This window comes from Rhinopithecus roxellana, chromosome 21 (assembly GCF_007565055.1).
Source record: "Rhinopithecus roxellana isolate Shanxi Qingling chromosome 21, ASM756505v1, whole genome shotgun sequence".
Taxonomy (NCBI): Eukaryota; Metazoa; Chordata; class Mammalia; order Primates; family Cercopithecidae; genus Rhinopithecus; species Rhinopithecus roxellana.
In genome coordinates this window covers 57,675,923-57,701,712 of record NC_044569.1, presented here as the reverse complement: position 1 = coordinate 57,701,712, position 25,790 = coordinate 57,675,923, and the positions used below count along the sequence as shown (strand labels likewise).

Sequence of the window (25,790 nt, the reverse complement as noted above, 5' to 3'; positions counted from 1 at the left end):
CTTGGAAGCGTCGGCAGGAGTCTAGGGAACCAGCACCCTGCACTGATGATTTTGATGGAAGCAAAAGAAGGGTGGGCTCTGGGAACAGACAGCCTGGGTTCGGGTCCCATTTCCACCTCCTCTTGGCTGTGTCACGTTGGACAGTTACTTAACCTTTTGTGCCTCAGTTTTCTCATGTGTATGGGCATCATAATGGTTCCTACCTCATAAGATCATGAAGACTAAATGCACTAACACCAGGGAAGCACTTACAACAGTGCCTAGCACCCAACAAGAACCCAGTGATGCTGTTGTAGCTGTTGTTGCTTTTCAGAGCTTTGTGGACAACATGAGGAGCAGGGGCAGGGTGGAACATGGTGAGGACAGACAATGAGGGGAGGCTCTGAGTGGACCAGGAGAGACCACAGGCTATGCCTCTCTTCCTGTAGCCAAAGTCCCTATCAAGGAAGGCTCTGACTTCTGTACGTCACTCTGGACAGGCCCTTGGCCTCCTCTCCTAGGATTATTGGCATGGTAGTTTTATGTTTCCAATGTAAGGAAAGGCTCTGTCCCTTCTAGATAAATGTCTGAACATCTTGGGAAAGATGAGGAGTTTTCCTCTGAACCCCCAAGCTCCACATGCCCACATATCACCCAGCACCCACACTAGGGTCACTGTCCTGTAGTACTTGTTGGTTGATGGCATGGACTGCCTCAGCTTTGCTTACGTTGCCAGGATGGGGCCTGCTCTCCTTGTCCTGCCAGGTGCCCCGTCACTGTCCCTAGGCCCTGGGTGCACACGCTGCCTTTGGCACTAACTGCTCCATATTCTATCTGGCTCTGGAGGGTCCCACACACTCTGTGTGGGCAGCTGTTTACTCATCCACTTCTGTAGCTGCTATTAGGCACCACGGGAACCCAGTCCTACTGAAGGGGTTTATTTTTATTAGCAAGTGTCATAAAGTTGGCATTTGTGTGTCTGTTTAGGAAACATTCTGGGAAGACTGAAATAAATATTGGTGAGGACAACAGTGAATCTTTTAGAGAACCAGGCACCCCTGGGCCAAACAAGAGTCTAAACAGCCACAGGACTGTGGCAGGTCTGGGTCCAGAGGGTCCTGTGCTACTGCAGCCTCAAAGCCCAGGGTCCAGGCTTTGCTCTGCTCTGCTCTTGCCCCACTGTGTGATGCTGGGCAAGTCATTTCACCTCTGCAGGCATCATCGTACCAATCTGTGAAACGGAAACAATGAGCATCCCTCGGGAGCTTTCAGAGACCCAAGCAAAGGCATAGAAATGAAAATGCAATGGGTGTATTTGAGCCCCATATTGAGCAGCAGGCACTCTGTAGACACTCTGGGAAGTACCCAGTCAGCACCTGTGATCCCAGGACAGTGCCTAGGGAGCTGAGAGGGGTTAGGTCTCTTGCTTGGATTCACAAAGCTTGTGAGTAGGTGGGCTGAGATCTAGATCTTGGAGAGCCTGGCTCCAGAGCACATGCTATTTCCACTGCGCCAAAAGGCAAACCAGCCTCAATAAAGCCCACCTCTGCCCGGGGTCTCGGGGAGACCTGGGAAGCGAGGTGGGCAGAAGAGAAGGGGGGCAAAGACAGACCTGAGGAGAAAAGCAGAGAAAAGGAAAGCATTCCGGATGGGCACATGAAACTGGGAGGAGCACAGGGTGGGTTCTGGGGTATGATGGTTTCTCTCTTTTTTTCTTAGTGGCAATTACATGGGTGTCTTCACTCTGTGATAATATATGGAGAGCTGTATGTTATGATTTGAGCACTTTTCTGTACATATGTTTCACCTTTTTGAAAAGGTTAAAAAGATGGTGATTTTGTAGCATGCGGTTTTGAATCCTAATGTATTTTTAAAGTTCATACTCAATTACTTATACAGCTCTCCTCTGCATCCATTCAAATGACATTAAAAATTCTGTTTAAGAATCTGAAATTATCCAGGTAAAATTCCCAAGAGGCTGGGTCAACGGACAGATTTCAGAACTGAAATTCTGGGAATTTCTGACCTTTCCTTGTGGCTGGCAAGCCCCTAGCATGGAACCCGCCACTGTCCCTAGGTCCTCCTTCCTTTCCTTCTGCTGCCCAGCAAGATGACTGTCTTCTTCAGCCTCCGTGCACCCAGGCTGACCACCTGACTCATGTTAGCCAATGAGATGTGAGCAGAAGAGTTATGTGAGACTTTGGAGAATGTCCTTCTTTATCTCTTCCTTCATCTTGTTAACTAGACTAAAACAGGAATTAAAAGAAATTTTAAAATGTGTAAGCAAAAACTCAGTTGTATGTAAAAAACCTCATTCCCCCTGAGGAAAAGAGGTGGAGTCCTTTAAAAATTAACTGCCTGTTTTTCTGTCTGTGGCTAGTGAGCCTTATCTCTCCCTTTCCAGGCATTGTGAAGACCCTGTTTCCCCAGCTGTGCAGTTGCAAGGTCACTAGACAGACAAACTCAAGTCATAAAACATGTTTTTCCTTGAAAAGTAAGAAATAATGTAATGCATGTCTCAATTGAATAACTGTCTTTGTTTCTGGATTCTGTAATATGCTTCCCCCTGCAGAGATCTCCCACGGCCCCACGAAATGCTTAAAAGGTAACCTGTTTGTTCAGGGCTCAGTCTTTTAGATGTTAATCTGACTGGGCCGGTGCACCTAAATAATAAATAATAAGTATCCTCCTCAACCCCTCAGTCTCTCTGATTCCTAAATTATCCCACTGCAGGACCTTGGATGTGATGGCTAGAGCTTTAGTGTCCACCTTGGAACATGAGGACAGGGATACATCTTTGGGATATTAGTGAGCTAAACAGGCCTGGATCATCAAAGACTTTTTAAATGGAGCCTCTCTCCCAGCCTTGGATTTCTTACCCCTGAACACCTGTCACATGGTAAAGAAAAAACAACAACACATGTGTATCTTTATATTAAGTCTTGTCATTTTGGAGATTTCTGTCCCTCAAAGCTGAACCTGATTTTAGCTCATGCATGCCCCATGAAAGACATAAAAGCCTTTCCTTGACCTCCTTGGGCCACATGGTCAAGCAAGGATCTGATAGGAACCTACTCATTGATGTGCCCAATATTGGGAAACCAGGAGGTCATTCACCACCCTGAAAATGCCATTCACCACCTCAAGCGATTAAGCCCTATATGATTGGTGGATAACCCAAGTGGTGTGATTTTAGGAAACCTAGGGAGTCTCCCAACTACCTCTTTGACATACATGGTACCCAAAATTCCATCTTTATATATTAACTGATAAGATTATACAACTAGGAGGATTCTTACTCAAATACAAGTGATTCTAGGTAGTGATACTGTATCATCACGTCTCACATTAGCATGAAGCCATTTCTGTTAGAATGAGAGACTAAGAACATTTTCTAGATGAATGAGAACTTGGGGGACCATTTAGCCTAGTTGTTTTCAAACTTTGCTGCAGCAAGCCCTTGCATTCTTTGATGGTACCCCTGGGGCTGCCATTTATGAGAAAGGGAATGAGGGCAAGAGGAAGGTCACAGAGTCGGGGTTTGAGGCCAATATTTTAGTGTTACAAAGTTTTAGAAACTGTAGCTCTTTTTTATTTTATAGGCTGAAAATCCAAGGTTGCCAATAGGTTAATGAAGCCTGAATTCAGACAGCCAGTTAGTGGCAGAGCCAGACCTAGAATTCAGGTTTCTGACTTTGGGGCCTGTGCTCTTTCCACAATCCCAGGCTTCCTTAGCATTAGTTTCAGACCTGTATTAAGAAGATGAGATAGTGAGACTCCGAACAGGTGAGTCTTGGTGGGCAGAGAGTGTAGGGGGCGGATCCTGGTCTGGGCTTCATTGGGGAGAGTCATGGTCAGCAGACAATCCTGGGTACTTGGACTAGTCAAGTGTTGAGGTGAGGAATGGGAGACCACTGAAGATGCCTGACCAAATTAACAAATTTGTTGAGACTCAACATTTGTGAAATTTCATCTATCTAATGTCATAGTAATAATGCTGTTTACCTTAGGACTGCATAGCTTCACAGTTTTCAAAATGCCCCTACATTTTTACTTTGACCCTCACAAACTCCTACTTTGAGGGATAGGTATTATTTTTCCAGTTTACAGGTGAGAAAACCAGTGCATTAGGGAAGGTAAGTGTCTTTCCTGAGCTCACAGAGTTGTGACATAAAGCATGTCTGCTCCTGACACCCCATTCTGAGCTCTTTCCCCCATCCTACAGCACCTCTCACATTCTAGGACATTGCCAGCCACTTTCTCCAGCCTTCTCACCTCCTTGCAGGTGAACACCAAGGTATTTAGGCAACAAACATAATCTGTTTTCACACTTGTAAGTTGGCTGACCTGTTGCCTGGCTTCTTGCTTTTCCTATGAGCTTCACGATTGTAGTCATAGGTGCTAGCACCAGTAAAAGAGAGAGAGAGAAAGTGTGTGTGTGTGTGTGTGTGTGTGTGTGTGTGTGTGTGTGTGTGTGTGTGTGTGTGAGGGATGGGCAGGAGACTGCCACAATTCTGCATATGGTTCCAAAAAAACATTTCTGGGATGTTGGAGGAGGACATGTCACCATCCTCTTGTTTTTCTGCCATCAGCACTACTCCTAATCACAGCAACCGTGTTCCATTGAAAGGAGGAAAGGGGAAAATAAGTAGAAGAAAGTGCCGTTCTGGATCATAGAGGACATGCGGGTTGAATCCAACATCCATTGCATCTCCGTCCAAGTAGCAGCACTATGGTTCTGGACTTGACCCCAGCTCCTGGGGAGGGCTCTTAGCCAACTAAGCCAACTATGATGCTATCATCCCCTTGTCAGTGATTGGTTCAGGAACCGAGGCATAAGCCAACCACTGCATGGCATCCCTCTGGTGATTATTATTGGTCTCAGGCTGGAAGAGAATCTTCCCTCCCCTCCTCTCCCCTCCCCTCTGCTCTCTTCTCTCTCTTCTCTCCTGCTATTGTCCCAGTTATAGCTGGCCCTTATACCCTGACCATGAGGACAGCTCCTCTTAGGTAGAAGCCTATATTGTAGATGGTAGAGCAAAGGAAGGAAAGAAGCTGGGGTCATAGGATACTGATCAGTCAATTGTGGAACCCACCCCTCCTCTAGATTTCCTGATATGTGAGATAATAAATGTCTCTATGGTTCCCGTTACTTTTGTGAAAAGACCTTAACTGACACGCTGACTTTTAGGACATAAGAATTTATTGTCTTCATAAGTGGAGGTGAAATCTCACCAAGCAACCCATATATTTGTTCAGTTGTCCATGGTGACCCGGGACGTGTATTTATGAGACTGCCAGTCAAAGTTAGAGTAGAGTGTATGCATAGAAAGGTCATCCTGTGATCTCCAGGTTCACTTCAAGGATAAATAAAACTGTGCTAACATGTTGATGGTGGATAATAGATTAACATGTTATTTATTAGGCCTTTGTAAATATGACATCTAAACATGGAATGCCTTTTATGGTGACTCTTCAGGGCAATGAGGTGGGACTTCTTGCACGGGCTCTGCATATCACAAAATGTGGAGCAGGAGTTAGCAAGCCTGTGGAGCAACTCTGGCCATTCACATTCATTCTCAATTGACTATGTTTTCACACTACAGTGGTAGAGTTGGGAGTTGCAACAGAACCTGTCTGGGCCACAAAGTTTATGATATTTCTCATCTGGCTCTTTCAGAAAAAGTTGGCTAGTTTCTGGCATTCACCACGGTCTACTTGGCCTGTAAGTGATGGCAATCCAGGCAAACTCACAGCACAGCAAGACTAGGCTGTTACATTGGTAACTACACTTGTGGACAATGATCTCTTTTCAGGGCTTTCAGGCAGTATACATCAATCTTGTTGTAGCTATTCTTGTAGTTCATATATAAATATTGACATATTAATAGAGGGCAAGACATTTTCTATAAAACAAATCATATTTACATTTATTTCTGTTATAAAATCAGATATGTATTATTTCAGAAAATCATTCTACACTAGATTGCGTTAAAAACGTTTGAGGATGTGGTTAAGGTGATGGCTACTTATATAATTCTTTACAGTGCTCTGAGTGCAGTTCTAACAGGACACCACCTTTATTACAGTCAGAGAGGATGCTTCAGGTTAAATTTCTCCCATCAGGAACACTAATATTTAAGAGAAAGCTATCAAAGCCTTTCCCAAGAGCAGAGGTTCCAAAAGGGAGGGGAAGAGAGTGTTATTATACCAGGAACCTATGGAGCAGAGGAGGCTGCAGAGTAACAAAAGGGTATATGTACCAAAAACAAACTCTGCTAACTGCACAGTTTTGCAGTGGACCGGCCTCAACCAAGCTTAACCTGTTTCCATGCATCTCAGGTGAATTGAATGATGAAGCACTTAATATGGTGACAGCTTCTATAAAGCAGTAATCATGTTTCTCTACTCTTTTCCTGCTACCCTGGAAGGAGGTAGAGAACTAATTCTCAAGTTGGTACAATAATGTGAGCTCAATAGTAGGGGTGCCTGCCAATGAGGTATGTGGTGGGAAGGGGAGGCCAAGGGAAGGGGTCTGGTCTAATCAGGGAAAACAAAAACAAGCCGGCATCTCCATGCCTTTTCAGTCTTTGCACCTTCAAACTGTGCTCCACTAGCCTGCAGCTTGATTATCTAAAATGCAAATCTGATATCATTCCCCTACTTAAAATCTTGCAATGGTTTCATGGATAAAATCCCAACTCTCTGTGCTCTGTCTCCCACTCACCCACCTAGCCTAATCTCTCCAACTGTGTTGAGCCGACTGTACCCCATCACCCACTGCCAGCCTCCACCTACAGTACCTCGTCTCACCTTCTTTACCTGGCTGAACGTCCTCACCCATCACAATTCAGGTCAAACACTACCTCCTCTGGAAACCTTCCTTGCCATTCTGCCTCCTGCCTACTGCCCTCTCGGTCACTATCAATTTGGGTTAGACAGATCTTTATCCTACTATAGGGCACTGTCTGTCTTCCTCATGGGAATTTAAACTCCTTTCTAGGCACAGACTGTGTTCTCGTTTCCCTAGCGAGTCACACAATGTCTAGACATAGTGTCCATTCTAGCCATGTCTATCCAATGTATGGAGCTTTTAGGATTTAGGATGGTGGTTAAATGACACATACTTTGCTGTGGTCATGGTGTTAGGATTTGAAACATCCCTTGGTGCTTCAGAAGTAGATGATCACAGTGGAACACTCATCCCTTTTCTCTTCTCAGGTACCCAAGGAACATTAAACATTTTTAAGCAGCTGTATTTATAGGGCATTCCTTTGAAAGCCTCAGCATTATACAGACCACCAACAAAACACGTCTAGGGGCCTGCACTGGCTTGGAAATTAAAAAATATATTTTCTTAGCTGAATTCATCAAAGGGCAGAACCTGACACAAGTGTTTCTACCCCACAGCCCGGCCTTTAAGGTAAGAAAAGGAGATTCTAGGTCCATTGTGTCCAGCATGTCATCTGAAAGTGACCTGATTCCAGTGATGCTGTTTCTGGCTAGTACAGGAACATACTGTAGGAGTGTGACGTGCCTGAGGTGCAACAGAATCTTTCTGTATTATGATGCATCAGGTGGCTTATGGATTAATAATAATAATATCTCTACCCTTTGAAACAAACTGGAACAAATGCAAGAGAAGAATATCTGGGAGTGATGCTGAGACAGCAGGAGGATGCTTCTCAGCTTGGAGATATGAAGGCTGAAAGGTGGCTTCATCTCCAGGTTCAAGATTATAAATGATTTTTCATAAATTATATTGGATACAATTTGTACTTCATAAGGGGACAGAACGAGGGTTTAAATCATTGTTCTGTTATATAATTTATTATAAACAAGACTGATGAAGTAGAGTCTTGTGTCTGCAGTTGACCATGTAATGGCAAAACCCTGGCTCTCTGATTACAAGGTTATAACTGGGGCATTTCTGCACACCTGGCAGCAAGATGCCCTCATCAGAGAAAAAGTGTCCCAGAGCCAGGAATCAGCCTCTTGAAGGCCTGGCTTGTTAACATAAATGTAAAGAGGCACAAAAACAGCATGTACTTATCACATACTCCTCGAACACATGGGTGAAATGTCACTTACATAATCTGACAGGTTGCAGTTGTGCTGTATGATATAAAAAGTGGCTTTTTAAAACTGGTAGAAACCTCTAACTTTTTGAAAAAGTCTTTCCATTTTATATTTCAGACAATGCTCCCAGCATGAGTAATGCCCATCAGTTATCAGTAATTTAGCAGATGGTGCCAGTGTTGACATTTGTTCTGGCTTAATTGTGCATGAGTGTGTGTTTTAAACAATGATGCAGCTGTCCCCATTCCTGGCAATTAGAATATAAAAATGGTGTTCACTGAATCTGGCATAGTGATCATTTATCCATGTGTTTACTCTTTTGTTTGCAAGGCCTTCTGAGTGTTTGCTGCAATTCTACAATCAGAATATAAATTTGGCTTAAAATGGAACCTAGCTCCATACTGATAGGAACAAAAGGGACTTCAGATCTTCATGTTTTGAGATCTTAGGCCTCCAGCTCCACTACAGATGCTTGTGAAGTGTTTGTGTGTGTGTTAAAGATACCTCTGATATGAAGATAGAATTAAAATGCCTTTAGGATTAGAAGACCAGTGTCAGCAGAGACCACTGGCCTATTGCTGATCATGTGCAGAGGATCAAGTGACCAAAATCTATTGTACATAGAGTCTTGCTGCACAGTTCCAGCCATTCCGAATGCCAGCATCAATCTCATTCACTGCTAATTCATGCAGGAGACCTAACTGTTGTTATCCTTCAACTATCTTGGCTCTTGGCTGGGTGGGCTTTTTGCTATTAGGTTAGCCAGTTAGTTTTAGTGTGGGGACAAATTCCTTGTTAGGTCATGGCAAATCTGCATAAAATATCTATTAAAAATAATTTATCTTCTGGAAAAACTTTGGCAGTAATTGCTAAAGCTGAACATATGTACACTCTCTGACCTTGCAATTTTACTTCTAGAAGTAGATACCAGCAGATATGCATGCATGTTTTCACCCAAAAAACCATGCACCTGAAGGCTGATGGCAGCAACTACCCAGATGTCCATCAGCTGTAGAATGGATAAGTTGTGCCACAGTCATTTGATGGCATACTATATAGCAATAAGATTGAACAAACTATAACTGCACACAAACGTATTAGTTTTATATTGCACTGAAACATTTTACCACAAACTTAACAGCTTAAAGCAACACACACTTACAGGCTCACAGTTGTATAGGTCTTAAATCTGGGCACAGCATAGCTGGGTTCTCTGCTGAGGGTCCCAACAGCTGAAATCAAGGTGTAGGTGGCTGGAGCTTAGAATCCTCCTTGAAGTGTATTCAGGTTGTTAGCAGAAGTCAGTGTCTGCTTCGTGATTGGAGGACTGAGGTCCCCATTTCCTTGCTAGCTGTCAACCAGGAGCCAGTCGCAGCTCCTAGAGGCTGTCTGCATCCTTTGCCTTGTGGACCCCTTCTGTCTTTGAAGGAGAGAGCAAAGAATTTCCTTCGTATCAGCCACTCTCGTGATTCAAATCTCTTTCACCAGAAAGAGCACAGTTCCTTGTAAGGGCTCCATATGGCCATGCCCACTGAGGACAATTTCCTGATATTACAGCCAACTGATTTAGGTCAATTACATCTGCAAATTCCCTTCACAGCAGTGTCTAGATCAATACCTAGGGGAATGTGTGTACAAGAAGGGGTGAGGAATCTTGGGGGACATCTTGTAATTCTGCCCACCACATGCAACAACATAGATAAATCTCATAGTAACGTTAAGCAAAAGAAGGCAGACACAAAATAGTATATAATGTATAATTGTATTTATATAAAACACAAGAATAGGAAGCACTGATCTTTGGGGTTAGGAGTCAGAACAGTGGTTACTCTTGAGTACACAGTAACCGAAAAGGAACATGAGGGGATTCCTGGAGGCTGATAATTGATCTGTGTGCTGGTTACAGGGGTATGTTCAGCTTGTGAAAACCCATTGAGCTGAACATTTATGATTTGTGTACTTTTCTGTAAATGCATTATATTGCAATTAAAAAGTTCTTAGGATAATTTGGATTCATTACTTGAAAATAGATTTGTTTTGTTTTTCCAAGAAAGCATGCACTCAAAGACAGGCATCAGAGCGAGCACCTGATGGGGTGGAGAATAAGTAGGAATACAAAGGAAATGACAGTGCCTTGCCTGGAGTGGAGATGACAGTACCCCTCAAACTCTACACTTGAGCACCAAGTAGAGAAAAATTAGTACTGTCAACTTGGAGCCTGTGTGTAGGACCTACCTCATAATTTGGCCCAGTGCAAAGTGAAATGCAAACCCCCTTGTTCAAAAATTGGAAGACAGCAAGAGTGGAGCATTCAGTCAAAATCAATGGTGGTGGTAGGGACAAATGAACAAGTCCCACTCCCAAGAAACCAGCCTGCCTGTGTGTGTGGGAGAAAGCCTCATCTCAGAATCCCAAGACTTGTTGCTAGGTGAGTTACTTTGGGCAAGTATTGCTTTAGCCCCTTCAGCTGTAAAATTGGTTAGCCAGGGGCTAGGAGGTGAAAATTCATTAATGCATGCAAGTGAAGCACGTTTTTATGTGCCAGAAAGCAAACAAATACAGGAATTATTATAATAATGGGGCCCTCTAAATGTTGGAGTTTTTCTTTAATTGGTTAAAAAGCCTACCTGTGATCTTGCAGAGAAATACAGAAACTCTTCATGGATAGCACAGGGGCCACTTCTGCCTTATGAACTAACACAAATCCCGAATTCTTGGTGGTAGCCTTATCATGAGATTTTACTGTGCATTCCTTGATCTTACCAGTTCAAAGAAGAAACTACTAAATGCCAAGGTCTAGAGGGTATTGGAGTCTGGGCACTTCCCCCATCGAAGTTCTTGTGCTGAGGTTTGAGTTTCCGTCAGGTTCCCGGTTGAATCCCTGATCTGACTCTAGAACCTCCCGGAGTGCCTGCTGGAGCCTGGGAAGAGGCACCCTAGAATCTTCCAACCGGCCTCAGTGGCGAGCGCTGCGGGCACGCGACTCCCAGCGCTTGGAGCCTCTGCGGTGTCAGGATGCCAGGACTGTCGCCTGGCCGGGTTGGGGGGTGGGGACGGTATTTCAGGCTAAGAATTTCTGAAGAGGCACGACGTTCTCATTGCGTTTCTGTGACTATTCTTCCTGACTTGCATTCTGAAGCACGAATCTTTCCGGATGTAGTAACTGACTTCCTAAAGCTTTGGGGGGACTGTGGTCCCCGAAGGCTGCCGGCTGCCTGACCTAAGATTTACGAGTGGTTTCGAGGATGAGACAAGGTCCCAGTGTCTCGGTGACAACAGGGTCTTTGACGAACGGCCGCCGAGTTGCGGCTGGGGAGGGGGAAGAGGCCTGTGGCGGGGTCGGGCAGCCCCTGAATTTCTTCCCTGCAGGAGCTGGGCGCCGGGGGGCGGGCAGGTAGCCCCGCAGGCCATCAGCATGCAGGAGCGGCGCGCGCCGTCCTTGAAGGGCTGCCCGGCTGACCTTGCTCCGCTTTCTCCGGAGAAATCGCTAGAAGAGCGCGAGGACGCGGCCACGGCGGTGACTCAGTGCCCTGCGCGCCGCACGCAAATGCTCCCTTCCATCAAGTCCAGCTCCGCAGAGGCTGTTTCCTCTTCCTGCCCTCCTTTTTTTTTTTTTTTTTTTTTTTTTTGAGACGGAGTCTCGCTCTGTCGCCCAGGCTGGAGTGCAGTGGCGCGACCCGGCTCACTGCAACCTCCGTCCCCCGGTTCAAGCGATTCTTCTGCCTCAGCCTCCGCAGTAGCTGGGACTACAGGCGCGTGCCACCACGCCCGGCTAATTTTGTTTTTTGTATTTTTAGTAGAGACGGGGTTTCGCCATTTGGCCAGGCTGGTCTCGAACTCCTGACCTTGTGATCCGCCCGCCTCGGCCTCCCAAAGTGCTGGGATTACGGGAGTGAGCCGCCGCCCAGCCCCAGGCCTCTTTTTAATTCCAAGATTCAAACCCGGCGTTTTCCGCTCCGCCCCTCCCCCTCCCCACGGCCCGCCTATCATTAGCCAGACTGCACGGGTGTTTTGTACCCTCCCTCCCCCGTCCCTATCGGCAGAACCGAAGGCCAACCTTCGCGATCCCTCGCTGCGGGCCCGGGGATCAGACGTGGCCAGCCCCTGGCAGGGCACCGCGCGCTGGGCAACCGCGATCCGGAGCCGGACTGGAGCGGGCGGTGCGCGGTGCGCTAGGGCGCACAGGGGACGGAGCCCGGGCCCCGCTCCCCATTGGCCACCACCTCGGCGGGAGGGGCCGCCTCCGGCTTGTGGCACCTGGAGTCGCCCCTCCGCGGGGAAATCGGCAGCTGCCAGGCACGGGCCCCTGGAGGTAAAGGTACCCGGGGGTGGGGAAGGCTCCGGGCCGCGGCAGAGCTCCCTGCCAGTGGCCCTGTCCTGTCTGCCGCCCCAGCGCCTGCGAAGCTTGGATGTCCCCAGGTCCGGCCGCGCCAGCCAGAAACTTTGCCTGACCGCACCGTGAGGCGCCACGTCGGCCGCGCGCCCTCCGGGGCCCCGGGACCCCGCGAGTCATTGCCTGGCCGCCCCATACCCCGCGCCCGCGGCGCCGGGTCGCCAGGATGCGCTACGCGGACCCCTCGGCCAACCGGGATTTGTTGGGGAACCGAACTTTGCTCTTCATCTTCATCTGCGCCTTCGCCTTGGTGACCTTGCTGCAACAGATCCTGTATGGCAGGAACTACATTAAGAGGTAAGAAAGTCCGTGAGAGGGCGGGATGCACGGAGCCGGCCGACGAGCCCCCGGGTGCCAGTGGCAGCGGCAGCTTCCGTCACAGCGCCCCGGGGTAAGTGACCGTGGGGTCCGCTCCTAGCCCCGAGCATGGCCGCTTAAGCTTGGGTCACCGCGTTTCCAAGAGCATCCTTGCTCCCAGCTCCCTGCCCAGCGCTAGCTGGAGGGCCCAGGCAACTTTTTTCCACTATGAAAAATGAAGGACAGGATAGAATTCCAGGCAACCAGGCTGACGATAAATCCATTTAATACCGGAGAGACCGCATGGATCAGAGCGGTGTCCTCCAAACCCACAGTTCTATGGCCATTTGTTTGGACTCCGGGGTCGAGGGCTCAAAATTGTATAGATTATTTATTTATTTATTTATTTATTACCTCTCGAGTCCTGAACTTTCGTAAGGACCCTTGGGAAAAAAAAGCATTTTCCCCTCCAGGAGCTTCGGGTTAGGTGGGGGTGGTAGTGGGCTGTGGCGATGCGACAGGGATAGTGATAATGAAGTCTTATAATCCCATAGCCACTGGATCTGTGAAACTCAACAACGTGATTCCTTCTGAAACAGATGGCTTTTTTTTTTTTTTTTTTTTTTTTTTCCTCATCCTCAGCGCAAAAGGTCAGAGCTGCAGTAGAAGTTAACCCCTCGTTGGGCTCTCCCCCTACTCCACCCGAATCCACAGTTAAACTCCAAGAGAAAGAGCAGCAGGAGGTGTTACTCAGAAATTCAATTCGGGCACAGCCTCAGTCTCTCTGTTTGCAGAAGATACACTGAAATGCCAGCCACTTCCTTCTGCCGGCTCTTCTGGCTTAAGGGAAACACTTGGGGTTTCTCTGCCTGGTTTGGGGGATTAGGGGAGGTTCCTGCTCTAGGATACACCCATATCAGAGCCTCTCTTAGAAAGAGCGCTCTCTCCCAGCTGCTGGGGTGTTTTTTTCTTTGCTGCTAGTGCCTCCCTACTCACTCCGCCCATCCCCCAGGTTGATAGGAAAATAAATGTCTCTCTAGCTAAGTAAGCATCCCACCTTCTTCTCTAAACTTCCCCATAACAAAACAGCCCTCTTCTCATTCTTTGGGTTCTACATCAGGTATGGGTGCTCCCAATCTGGGCTGCCCACGAGGATGGGCAGGTGAGGATCGCTGCTGGGTGTGGCTCTACAGTGGAAAAGCTGGGCACTTAAGCTGTTTCCCCTCCTTGTAACTCCCCCAGAGCTGGGGAGTAATGAGGCACCTTTTTCTGAACATTTGTTTAAGGCCAGTCGCTGCTCCAAACCTTCCCAGGGAGCGTTCCCTGGTTGGTGGCAGCTCCTGAGTGCTGTCTGGCACTGGTGGCTTTAAAGGCCATCTTCGGAGCCTCCTGGCTTCTTGGATCTGATTGGGCCTGCCTCTTCTTTCGGTTACTGCTGCCCCTGAGATGATCCTGTGCAAGGACAACTGGGTCCCCCACGGCTTGCTGCAGCCCTGCAGGCCGATTGCCTGCTGCCATCTTGGCCCTTGCTCTTCAGCAGGGCAGCTCTGGATTCCTGCCCCCTGCGGGCACCTCCCCAAAGTTGCTGGGGCTGCTGGGATTCCTTCTGCCCTGTCAACGGGGGGAAAGTATAACCACCTATGGCAATGCCAACCAAACTACTACCTGCTTGCTCTGGCAAGTCCTCCCCGGTCTTGGGTGGGTGGGCTAGCTGCCAGGAGTTCAGCAGGCACACAAGGTGCTTCCCTTCCTCCCTCACAGAGACCCTGATTCCCTAAATTTCATAGATGCTATCTTGCAGGCCTCATTCTAGAGACTCAACCCAGTCAACCAAGCAAAACCTGTATAGGCCTGATCCTGGAAGCGTGCCTGTAGATAAGGGTCTGTAAAGAAGGAGATAATGTGGTCTTGGTGCTCAGAGGACTCGAAGTCTATTTGGGGCAACAAAATAGCCACAAATGAAATAGAAAGTGAATGTTAAACTGTCTGAGAAGAGAGGCACTGATAGGCTGGAGAAGTTAGGCAAGACTGTGCCCAGAGGAAGTTGAACTTGAGTGGGCCTTGAAGGAAGGGTAAGATTTGAGGGTGGGGGCAGGGGGCATGCACATCCAAAAAGTGGGCAGGAGCAAAGATGCAGAGATGCAAGTGTGTCACACTTTCCTCCCGTCTCTCCCACACCTGGCCCTACCTACACTGCAGAACTTGACTTAATCATTGATTAGTCCTGATCTTGAATTGGGTGTGGCTGCCACATCAGTGTCACCCCTAGCACCTGCTTACCTATCTTCTTTCCTCCATATATCATGATTGTAATGAGCTGGCCTGATGTGATTATCAGCAGCCTGTCTCCTGTCTACAAACACTTAACCAGTGTTCGTCAAGCAGAGGATCTGGGAGGGCCTGAATCAGAACCAACTGGAGGACCACTGAAATGCAGACTCCTGAGCCCCTGAATCTGACTGTCTAGGGGAGGGATCTACTAACCTGCCTTTGTAGCAAGCTCCCCAGGCAATCTGCAAGCTGCAACAAGCTCCTCCTGCTGCTCTAGACCAGTGGTTCTCAATCCCCTATTCTCCACAGCAGTGTTTGGAGACTTCTGTGGTGTTCACACTGGGGAGAGGAGAGTGCTGCTGCATGCACTGGGACGAGACCAAAGGTGTTGTAAAGATCCTATAATGCATAGTTTGCCGCCCACAACAAAGAATTTTCCAGCCCCAAACCTCAGTACTAGCTGAGGTTGAGAAACTCTGCTCCAGACCAAAAGTTCCATGAGGTGGGGATTTGCTCTTTTTTTTGTTTTTGTTTTTGAGACGGAGTTTCTCTGTGTCACCCAGGCTGGAGTGCAGTGATTTCGGCTTACTGCAAGCTCCGCCTCTCTAGTTCACGCCATTCTCCTGCCTCAGTCTTGCGAGTAGCTGGGACTACAGGCGCCTGCCACCACGCCCGGCTAATTTATTTGTATTTTTTTAGTAGAGACAGGGTTTCATCTTGTTAGCCAGGATGGTCTGGATTTCCTGACCTCGTGATCCACCCACCTCGGCCTCCCAAAGTGCTGGGATTACAGGCGTGAGCCACCGCGCCCGGCCGATTTGCTCTGTTTTGTTCCCAGCTGCACTGTGAACACCAAATGTGTCCAGCACATAAGAAGTTCTCAATAAATATTGGATAATGAATAAATAATTGAAGGTAGGACTATGTGTGTGTACACAGGGATTGTAACTGGAAGAGACACAATGAAGAAATGGATACAACTGATGTGAGGGAAGGAAGGGACGAAGGGGGCAGATGTAACAGTGGGTCACTAGCCTCAGCAAAGTGTTTTGAAGATTGAGAAGAACAATTTGCATTTGGTTCATTGGGCCATTGGGAGCAGTGTTTGGCCCTCGAGTAGGGTAATGGCAGGATAAAAGTCCCTAGGAAGGACATTAGCTGGGCCTTCCACAGGAAGAGTTAAAGAGGTGGAAAGGCTGGGAGGTACTGTCATAGCCCATTGAAAGGGAGAAGAACTTGTTGCAGGGAGCAGGTCCACTTCAGAGGCAGGGGATTCCTGAAGGCTGCCATTGTTTGCTTCTGTGCTGAGCTGGTGCAATGCCACCTCACAAAGAGTTCAGGGATACAGCAATGGCAGGCTCTTTCAGGGAGAATTCAGTGACAGCCCACAGCAAATGGCAGTGGGGCTGTGAGTCGATGTGTGCTTACTTCTTTGGACCCTGGGCGCTCCCTGTGCTCTGCAACCAGAGCTTTTGGGAGGACCCTACTGAGAGCAGTCAGAACTCTGGGGGGCCATTTGCAGCACCTACCTTGGTCAGGAAGGGAGAAGGCGGGGCAGTGCAGGTGGCTTAGTGGGCTCAGTGTCTCTAATGGAGAAAACATGCACTATGTGAATGAGGAGAAAAAGACAAGAAACAAAGTTGTGAACATTCCTCTTGATGCTCTTGGGTTCTCCATGTCTGTTTTTGATTGATTGAACAAATACTTCATGCAGATTTACTCTTTACGTGCTGAGGATACAACGGTGTGCAAGTCAGGCACAGTCCTGGGTCTCCAAGGAGCCCATGGCATTGGGAAGACAGAAGGGCATGCAACTGATACATGAGCCATGCCTAGAGGAATGGATGAGGGCCTCTAAAAACAAGGAAGAGGGAACCAGAGCAAATCACTGTGTTTCAAGGTACATGGAGGCATTTGAAGGGGTCTTCAAGAAAGGGGAGTGATCCACAGGCACAGGCAGAGGTGAAAGGAAGGGGAATGAAATCGAGTTTGAGCAAGGATTGACAAGTGCTGGCAAGAGTTGAGTGAATCTGCATGACTCAGGGGTTAGAGCTATATTGCTGGGGGCAGAGTGAGGCAGGCAGGGCCCAATTCCTGAGAAGAAAGTAGGGAGGAGGACATGTCTCGGGGAGGGACCGGGGAGGGTGACAGCTGTGGGTCTGGATCCTCGTGCGTGGAGCTACCCAGAACTGTGCAGGGAAGAGCCAGACTCGTAATGTAGATTTAGAGTCACCAACCACTGATATCAGTGTTTTTCAAACTTTTATGATTGGAAAGCACAGTATGGTATATGTTATAGCCGGGGACCTTGAACACAGCTATGTACACACTCAACTGAAACATTTTGTGAAACAACACTTGGCCTTATTACAAGAAATGCACTCTAATATTTTCTATTTTACTTCATTTAAAAAATCCATTCGCCATGTGCGGTGGCTCACGCCTGTAATCCCAGCACTTTGAGAGGACTAGGTGGGTGGATCACGAGGTCAGGAGTTTGAGGCCAGCCTGACCAATATGGTGAAACCCTATCTCTACTAAAAATACAAAAATTAGCTGGGTGTGGTGGCACGCACCTGTAATCCCAGCTACTCAGGAGGTGAGGCACAAGAATCATTTGAAACTGGGAGGCGGAGGTTGCATTGAGCCAAGATGGCACCATTGCACTCCAGCCTGGGCGATAGAGCGAGACTCCATCTCAAAAAAATAAATAAATAAAATAAAATAAATTAAATAAATCCATTCTATTTCATTAAAAAATACAATGGAATATTGGCCTTAAAAAGAAAGGAAGTTCTGAAATGTGCTACAACATGGATGAACACAACCATTTCACTTGTGTTAAGTGAAATAAGCCAGGCACAAAAGGACAAATACTCTATGATTCCAATTATATGAGAGACCTAGAGTAGTCAAATTCATAAAGACAGAAAGTAGAATGGCGGTTCCTGGGGTCTGGGGTCTGGGTGTGGAATGGGGAGTCATCTTTTAATGGGTATGGAGTTTCAGTTTGGAAAGATGAGAAAGTGTTGGAGATGGATGGCGGTGATGGTAGCACAGCAAGGTGAATGTACTTAATTACATTCAACTGTAGACTTAAAAATGGTTAAAATGGTAAATTTTGTTATTGTGTATTTTACAATCCATTGGGTTGAAACCCTTAATCAGAAAAATACTGGTGTGAGCACTGGGATTGAATGAGTCACCAAAGACAGAGCAGAGTGGAAAATGACAATGGGTCTGGGTGCAAAGGAGAGCCTTGAAGGATGTCTGCACCTATAAGGGGTCAAGAGAGGACAGCTGGCTCTGGAAACCGAGGCTGGAGAGAGGTGGAAGGGAACGAGGAGAGGGAGGTGTTAAGGAAACCAAGGGATGAGGGTGTCAGAGTGAGAGTGGCCAGCTGTGGCATGCTGGGAAGAGGGCTCGGGTGGGATAGGATTGAGGTGTCTGCTGGGTTGGCAGTAGAGGCAAAGACAGTTTGGGAGAGAAGAGTGGGGATAGGATCCTGTTTCAGTGGGCAGGGAGTGAGTGGGGAAAGAGAATGTAGAGACAGGGAGTGCAGATTACCCTTTCTAGGTGTCAATGCTGAGAACAGAAAGCGTTAAAAGAAAGATTTTCCACAGTGAGGGGCATGGAAATTGTCTCCTCTTCTTTTAAGTACCGCACTGACCCCAATCCCCTTTGTTAGTGCTAAAATCTTCATATAAGCTCACAGCCCTAGAGTATTATGACTTCAGGTGTTTTTAATAAAGGGACAGTAAAGGGCAATGTTTATTTAATAGTAGAAAGAAAGGACATGGTAGATTTTAATAATCTGGTCTCAGTCCATCTTTTAAACTTAATCCCAGGAAAACCAGATAACCATGGGCCTTGAATGTCTTCCCGTGTCTTTCAGTGGAGTTTTATAATTCTCCATAAAAAGTTTGAATGTTTTCTGTTAGATTTATGTCTTAGTTTGTTTGGGCTTCTATAACAAATTACCATAGATTGGGTAGCTTAAGTAACAAATGTTTGTTTCTCACTGTTCAAGAGGCTGAAAGTTCAAGATCAAGGTGCTAGCATGGTTGGGTTCTGGTGAGGGCCCTCCCGCAGGTTGCACACTTCTTGTTTCCTCATGTGGGGATGAAAGAGAGGGAGCTAAGTCTCTGGCCTTGTCTTAGGTGGGCACCAATCCCATTCGCGACTGCTCCACTCTCTGACCTAATCATCCCCCCAAAACTCCACCTCCAAATACCATTGCCTTGGGATTCGATTTCAACATAGGAATTTTGGGGGGACACAAACAATTATTTAGTCCATAACAATTCATGTCTAGCTACATAGTTTTTAACTATTTAAAAACTATATAAAGTGTTTGCTATTGTACAGATTATCTTTAAAAATGTTATATTTTCTAACCGTTTATAGCTGCTATATAGAAATAAATTTGATTTTTTGTGTATTAATTTTATAATCAGCAACTTTGATTATGCACATACTGATAATAGTTTGTCTGTAGATTATCTGGGGATTTCTATGTAGACATTTTTCTTTCTTTCATTACTACCATTACACCTTAATATATAGTTCTTGTTTTACTGTAGTGGCTAGGACCTTCGACATAATATTCAATAAAAGTGTCATAGTGAACATCCTCGTCTTAGTCCTCACCGTTTTCTTCTTTCTTTTTTTGACAGCTTTATTGAAATAAAATTTACCCACTTCAAGTGTACAGTTAAATGGCTTTTAATATATTCATACAGTTGCACATCTACCACCACAGTCAATTTTAGGACGTTTTTATTACTCTACAAAAGAAATCCTGTACCCCTTACCCATCACTTCCCAGACCCCCATCCCTCCTGGTCCTAGGAATGAAAAAACACACTAACCTGTTTTCTGTCTCTCTAGATTTTCCTGTTTTGAGCATTTAATATAAATGGAATCATATGCTACGTTGTCCTATATGATTGACATCTTGCACTAAGCAGAATGTTTTCAAGGTTCATCCATGTCATATCATGTATCAGTACTTCATTTATTCTTATTGCAGAATAATATTTCATTGTATGGATAGACTAAATTCTGTTTCTCTGTTCTTCAACTCATAGACATTTGAATTGTTTTCACCATTATGTTAAGTTGTTGTGTGGACATAGATTTTCATTTCTCTTGGGTTTATACCTGTGAGTAAAATAGATGGTAACTCTGTGTTTGCCATTTGATGAACTGCCAGCGTTCTCTGAGGTGGCTGTATCATTTTACATTTTCTCCAGCATTGTATGAGGGTTCCAATTTCTCTACATCCATGGCAACACTTTTATTATCTTTTTTTGGATTATAGCCATCTCAGTGGTTTTGAGGTGATGTCTCACTGTGGTTTTGATTTTGCATTTCTCTGATGACTAATGATGTGGAGCATCTTTTTATGTGCTTATTAGCTATTTGTATATCTTCTTTGGAGAAATATCTATGTAGATTCTTTGCCTTTTTGTTTGTTTGTTTGTTTTTTGTTTTTTTAGAGTGAGTTTTGCCCAGGCTGGAGTGCAATGGCGTGATCTCAGCTCACTGCAACCTCTGCCTCCCGATTTCAAGTGATCCTCCCACCTCAGCCTCCTGAGTAGCTGGGATTACAGGCATGCACCACCATGCCTGGCTAATTTTTGTATTTTTAGTAGAGACAGGGTTTCACCATGTTGGCCAGGCTGGTCTTGAACTCCTAATCTCAGGTGATCTGCCCTTCCCGGCCTCCCAAAGTGCTGGGATTACAGGAATGAGCCACCACGCCCAGTCAGCCACCGTGCCCAGCCCTGTTGCCTATTTTTATTTTTATTTATTTATTTATAAATTATACTTTTAAGTTCTAGGGTACATGTGCACAACGTGCAGGTTTGTTACATAGGTATACGTGTGCCATGTTGGTGTGCTGCACCCATCAACCCATCATTTACTTTAGGTATTTCTCGTAACGCTATCCCTTCCCCAGCCCCCAACCCCCTGACAGGTCCCGGTGTGTGATGGTCCCTGCCCTGTGTCCAGGTGATCTCACTGATCAATTCCCACCTATGAGTGAGAACATGTGGTGTTTGGTTTTCTGTCTTTGTGATAGTTTGCTTAGAATGATGGTTTCCAGCTTCATCCATGTCCCTGCAAAGGACATGAATTCATCCTTTCTTATGGCTGCATAGTATTCTATGGTGTATATGTGCCACAATTTCTTAATCTAGTCTATCATTGATGGACATTTGGGTTGGTTCCAAGTCTTTGCTACTGTGAATAGTGCCACAATAAACATACGTGTGCATGTGTCTTTATAGTAGCATGATTTATAATCCTTTGGGTATATACCCAGTAATAGGATCTCTGGGTCAAATGGTATTTCTAGTTCTAGATCCTTGAGGAATCACCACACTGTCTTCCACAATGGTTGAACTAATTTACACTCCCACCAACAGTGTAAAAGTGTTCCTATTTCTCCACATCCTCTCCAGCATCTGTTGTTTCCTGACTTTTTAATGATCGCCATTCTAACTGGTGTGAGATGGTATCTCATTGTGGTTTTGATCCGGATTTCTTTTTTTTGTTGTTTGAGATGGAGTCTCACTGTGTCGCCCAGGCTGGAGAGCAGTGGCATGCTCTCAGCTCACTACAAGCTCCGCCTCCCAGGTTCATACCATTCTCCTGCCTCAGCCTCCCAAGTAGCTGGGACTACAGGCACCTGCCACCATGCCTGGCTAATTTTTTGTATTTTTAGTAGAGACGGGGTTTCACCATGTTAGCCAGGATGGTCTTGATCTCCTGACCTCGTGATCCGCCTGCGTCAGATTCCCAAAGTGCTGGGATTACAGGTGTGAGCCACCGCACCTGGCCCTTGATCTGGATTTCTCTGATGACTAGTGGTGATGAGCATTTTTTCATGTGCCTGTTGGCTGCATAAATGTCTTCTTTTGAGAAGTGTCTGTTCATATCCTTTGCCCACTTTTTGATTGGATTGTTTGTTTTTTTCTTGTAAATTTGTTTAAGTTCTTTGTGGATTCTGGATATTAGCCCTTTGTCAGATGGGTAGATTGCAAAAATTTTCTCCCATTCTGTAGGTTGCTAGTGCACTCTGATGGTAGTTTACTTTGCCGTGCAGAAGCTCTTTAGTTTAATTAGATTCCATTTGTCTATTTTGGCTTTTGTTGCCATTGCTTTTGGTGTTTTAGTCATGAAGTCCTTGCCCATGCCTATGTCCTGAATAGTATTGCCTAGGTTTTCTTCTAGGGGTTATATGGTTTTAGGCCTAACATTTAAGTCTTTAATCCATCTTGAATTAATTTTTGTATAAGGTGTAAGGAAGGGATCCAGTTTCAGTTTCCTACATATGCCTAGCCAGTTTTCCCAGCACCATTTATTAAATAGGGAATCCTTTCCCGATTTCTTGTTTTTGTCAGGTTTGTCAAAGATTAGATGGTTGTAGATGTGTGGTGTTATTTCTGAGGCCTCTGTTCTGTTCCGTTGGTTTATATATCTGTTTTGGTACCATGCTGTTTTGGTTACTGTAGCCTTGTAGTATAGTTCGAAGTCAGGTAGCATAGTTCCTCCAGCTTTGTTCTTTTGTCTTAGGATTGTCTTGGCAATGCAGGCTCTTTTTTGGTTCCATATGAACTTTAAAGTCGTTTTTTTCCAATTCTGTGAAGGAAGTTGTTGGTAGCTTGATGGAGATGGCATTGAATCTATAAATTACTTTGGACAGTATGGCCATTTTCACGATATTGATTCTTCCTATCCATGAGCATGAAATGTTCTTCCATTTGTCTGTGTCTTTTTTTATTTCGTTGAACGGTGGTTTGTATTTCCCCTTGAAGAGGTCCTTCACATCCCTTGTAAGTTGGATTCCTAGGTATTTTATTCTCTTTGAAGCAATCGTGAATGGGAGTTCATTCGTGATTTGGCTCTCTGTTTGTCTGTAATTGGTGTATAAGAATGCCTGTGATTTTTGCCCATTGATTTTGTATCCTGAGAGTTTGCTGAAGTTGCTTATCAGCTTAAGGAGATTTTGGGCTGAGACGATGGGGTTTTCTAAATACACAATCATGTCATCTGCAAATCGGGACAATTTGGCTTCCTCTTTTCCTAATTGAATACCCTTTATTTCTTTCTCTTGCCTGAATGCCCTGGCCAGAACTTCCAACACTATGTTGAACAGGAGTGGTGAGAGAGGGCATCCTTGTCTTGTGCCGATTTTCCAAGGGAATGCTTTGCCGAGACCAGCTCGGTCAGGGAGACCTTAATCTAGCGGCGCTAGAGGAATTAAAGACACACACACAGAAATATAGAGGTGTGAAGTGGGGAATCAGGGGTCTCACAGCCTTCAGAGCTGAGAGCCCCAAACAGAGATTTACCCACATATTGATTAACAGCAAACCAGTCATTAGCTTTGTTTCTGTAGATATTAAATTAACTAAAAGTATCCTTTATGGGAAACCAAGGGATGGGCCGAATTAACTGTAGCAGGAACATGCCCTTAAGACACAGATCGCTCATCCTAATTGTTTGTGGCTTAAGAATACCTTTAAGTGGTTTTCCACCCTGGGCGGGCCAGGTATTCCTTGCCCTCACTCCTGTGAATCCACAACCTTCCAGCTTGGGCGTTAGGGCCATTATGGACATATCACAGTGCTGCAGAGATTTTATTTATGGCCAGTTTTGGGGCCAGTTTATGGCCAGATTTTGGGAGGCTTGCCCCCAACAATGCTTCCAGTTTTTGCCCATTCAGTATGATATTGGCTGTGGGTTTGTCATAAATAGCTCTTATTATTTTCAGATACGTTCCATCAATACCTAGTTTATTGAGAGTGTTTAGCATGAAAAGCTGTTTATGTGATGGATTATGTTTATTGATTTGCATATGTTGAACCAGCCTTGCATCCCAGGGATGAAGACCACTTGATCATGGTGGATAAGCTTTTTGATGTGCTTGCTGCTGGATACTGGTTTGCCAGTATTTTGTTGAGGATTTTTGCATCGATGTTCATCAGGGATATTGGTCTAAAATTCTCTTTTTTTGTTGTGTCTCTGCCAGGCTTTGGTATCAGGATGATGCTGGCCTCATAAAATGAGTTAGGGAGGATTCCCTCTTTTTCTATTGATTGGAGTAGTTTCAGAAGGAATGGTACCAGCTCCTCCTTGTACCTCTGGTAGAATTTGGCTGTGAATCTGTCTGGTCCTGGACTTTTTTTGGTTGGTGGGCTATTAATTATTGCCTCAATTTCAGAGCCTGTTATTGGTCTATTCAGAGATTCAGCTTCTTCCTGGTTTAGTCTTGGGAGGGTGTATGTGTCCAGGAATTTTTTCATTTCTTCTAGATTTTCTAGTTTATTTGCGTAGAGGTATTTATAGTATTCTCTGATGGTAGGTAGTATTTCTGTGGGATTGGTGATGATATCCCCTTTATCATATTTTGTTGCATCTATTTGATTCTTCTCTCTTTTTTTCTTTATTAGTCTTGCTAGCTGTCTATCAATTTTGTTGATCTTTTCAAAAAACCAGCTCCTGGATTCATTGATTTTTTGAAGGGTTTTTTGTGTCTCTGTCTCCTTCAGTTCTGCTCTGATCTTAGTTATTTCTTGCCTTCTGCTAGCTTTTGAATGTGTTTGCTCTTGCTTCTCTAGTTCTTTTAATTGTGGTGTTAGGGTGTCGATTTTATATCTTTCCTGCTTTCTCTTGTAGGTATTTAGTGCTATAAATTTCCTTCTACACATTGCTTTAAATGTGTCCCAGAGATTCTGTTACATTGTGTCTTTGTTCTCATTGGTTTCAAAGAACATCTTTATTTCTGCCTTCATTTCATTATGTACCCAGTAGTCATTCAGGTGCAGGTTGTTCAGTTTCCATGTAGTTGTGCAGTTTTGGGTGAGTTTCTTAATCCTGAGTTCTAATTTGATTGCACTGTGGTCTGAGAGACAGTTTGTTGTGATTTCTGTTCTTTCACATTTGCTGAGGAGCACTTTATTTTCAACCTATGTAGTCAATTTTAGAATAAGTGCAATGTGGTGCTGAGAAAAATGTATATTCTGTTGATTTGGGGTGGAGAGTTCTGTGGATGTCTATTAGGTCTGCTTGGTGCAGAGCTGAGTTCAATTCCTGGATATCCTTGTTAACCTTCTGTCTTGTTGATTTGTCTAATGTTGACAGTGGGGTGTTAAAGTCTCCCATTATTATTGTGTGGGAGTCTAAGTCTCTTTGTGGGTCTCTAAGGACTTGCTTTATGAATCTGGGTGCTCCTGTATTGGGTGCATATATATTTAGGATAGTTAACTCTTCTTGTTGAATTGATCCCTTTACCATTGTGAAATGGCTCTTTTGATCATTGATGGTTTAAAGTCTGTTTTATCAGAGACTAGGATTGCAACCCCTGCTTTTTTTTGTTTTTGCTTTCCATTTGCTTGGTAGATCTTCCTCCATCTCTTTATTTTGAGCCTATGTGTGTTTCTGCATGTGAGATGGGTCTCCTGAATACAGCACACTGATGGGTCTTGACTCTATCCAATTTGCCAGTCTATGTCTTTTAATCGGGGCATTTAGTCCATTTACATTTAAGGTTAATATTGTTATGTGTGAATGTGATCCTGTCATTATGATGTTAGGTGGTTATTTTGCCCGTTAATTGATGCAGGTTTCTTCCTAGCATCAATGGTCTTTACAATTTGGCATGTTTTTGCAATGACTGGTACCAGTTGTTCCTTTCCATGTTCAGTGCTTCCTTCAGGAGCTCTTGTAAGGCAGGCCTGGTGGTGACAAAATCTCTGAG

The 25,790-nt window shown here is 45.3% G+C and overlaps 1 protein-coding gene across 1 annotated transcript in view; it reads left to right on the top strand.

Moving 5' to 3' along the window:
* Positions 1–12,340: 12,340 nt before the first annotated feature.
* ST8SIA5 (ST8 alpha-N-acetyl-neuraminide alpha-2,8-sialyltransferase 5) overlaps positions 12,341–25,790 on the top strand; it is an 88,098-nt gene continuing 74,648 nt past the window's right edge. The window contains exon 1 of the mRNA XM_010386812.2: positions 12,341–12,748. Coding sequence (XP_010385114.1) covers positions 12,618–12,748 — 131 coding nt within the window. The 5' untranslated portion in view covers positions 12,341–12,617. The remainder of the gene's footprint in view (positions 12,749–25,790) is intronic.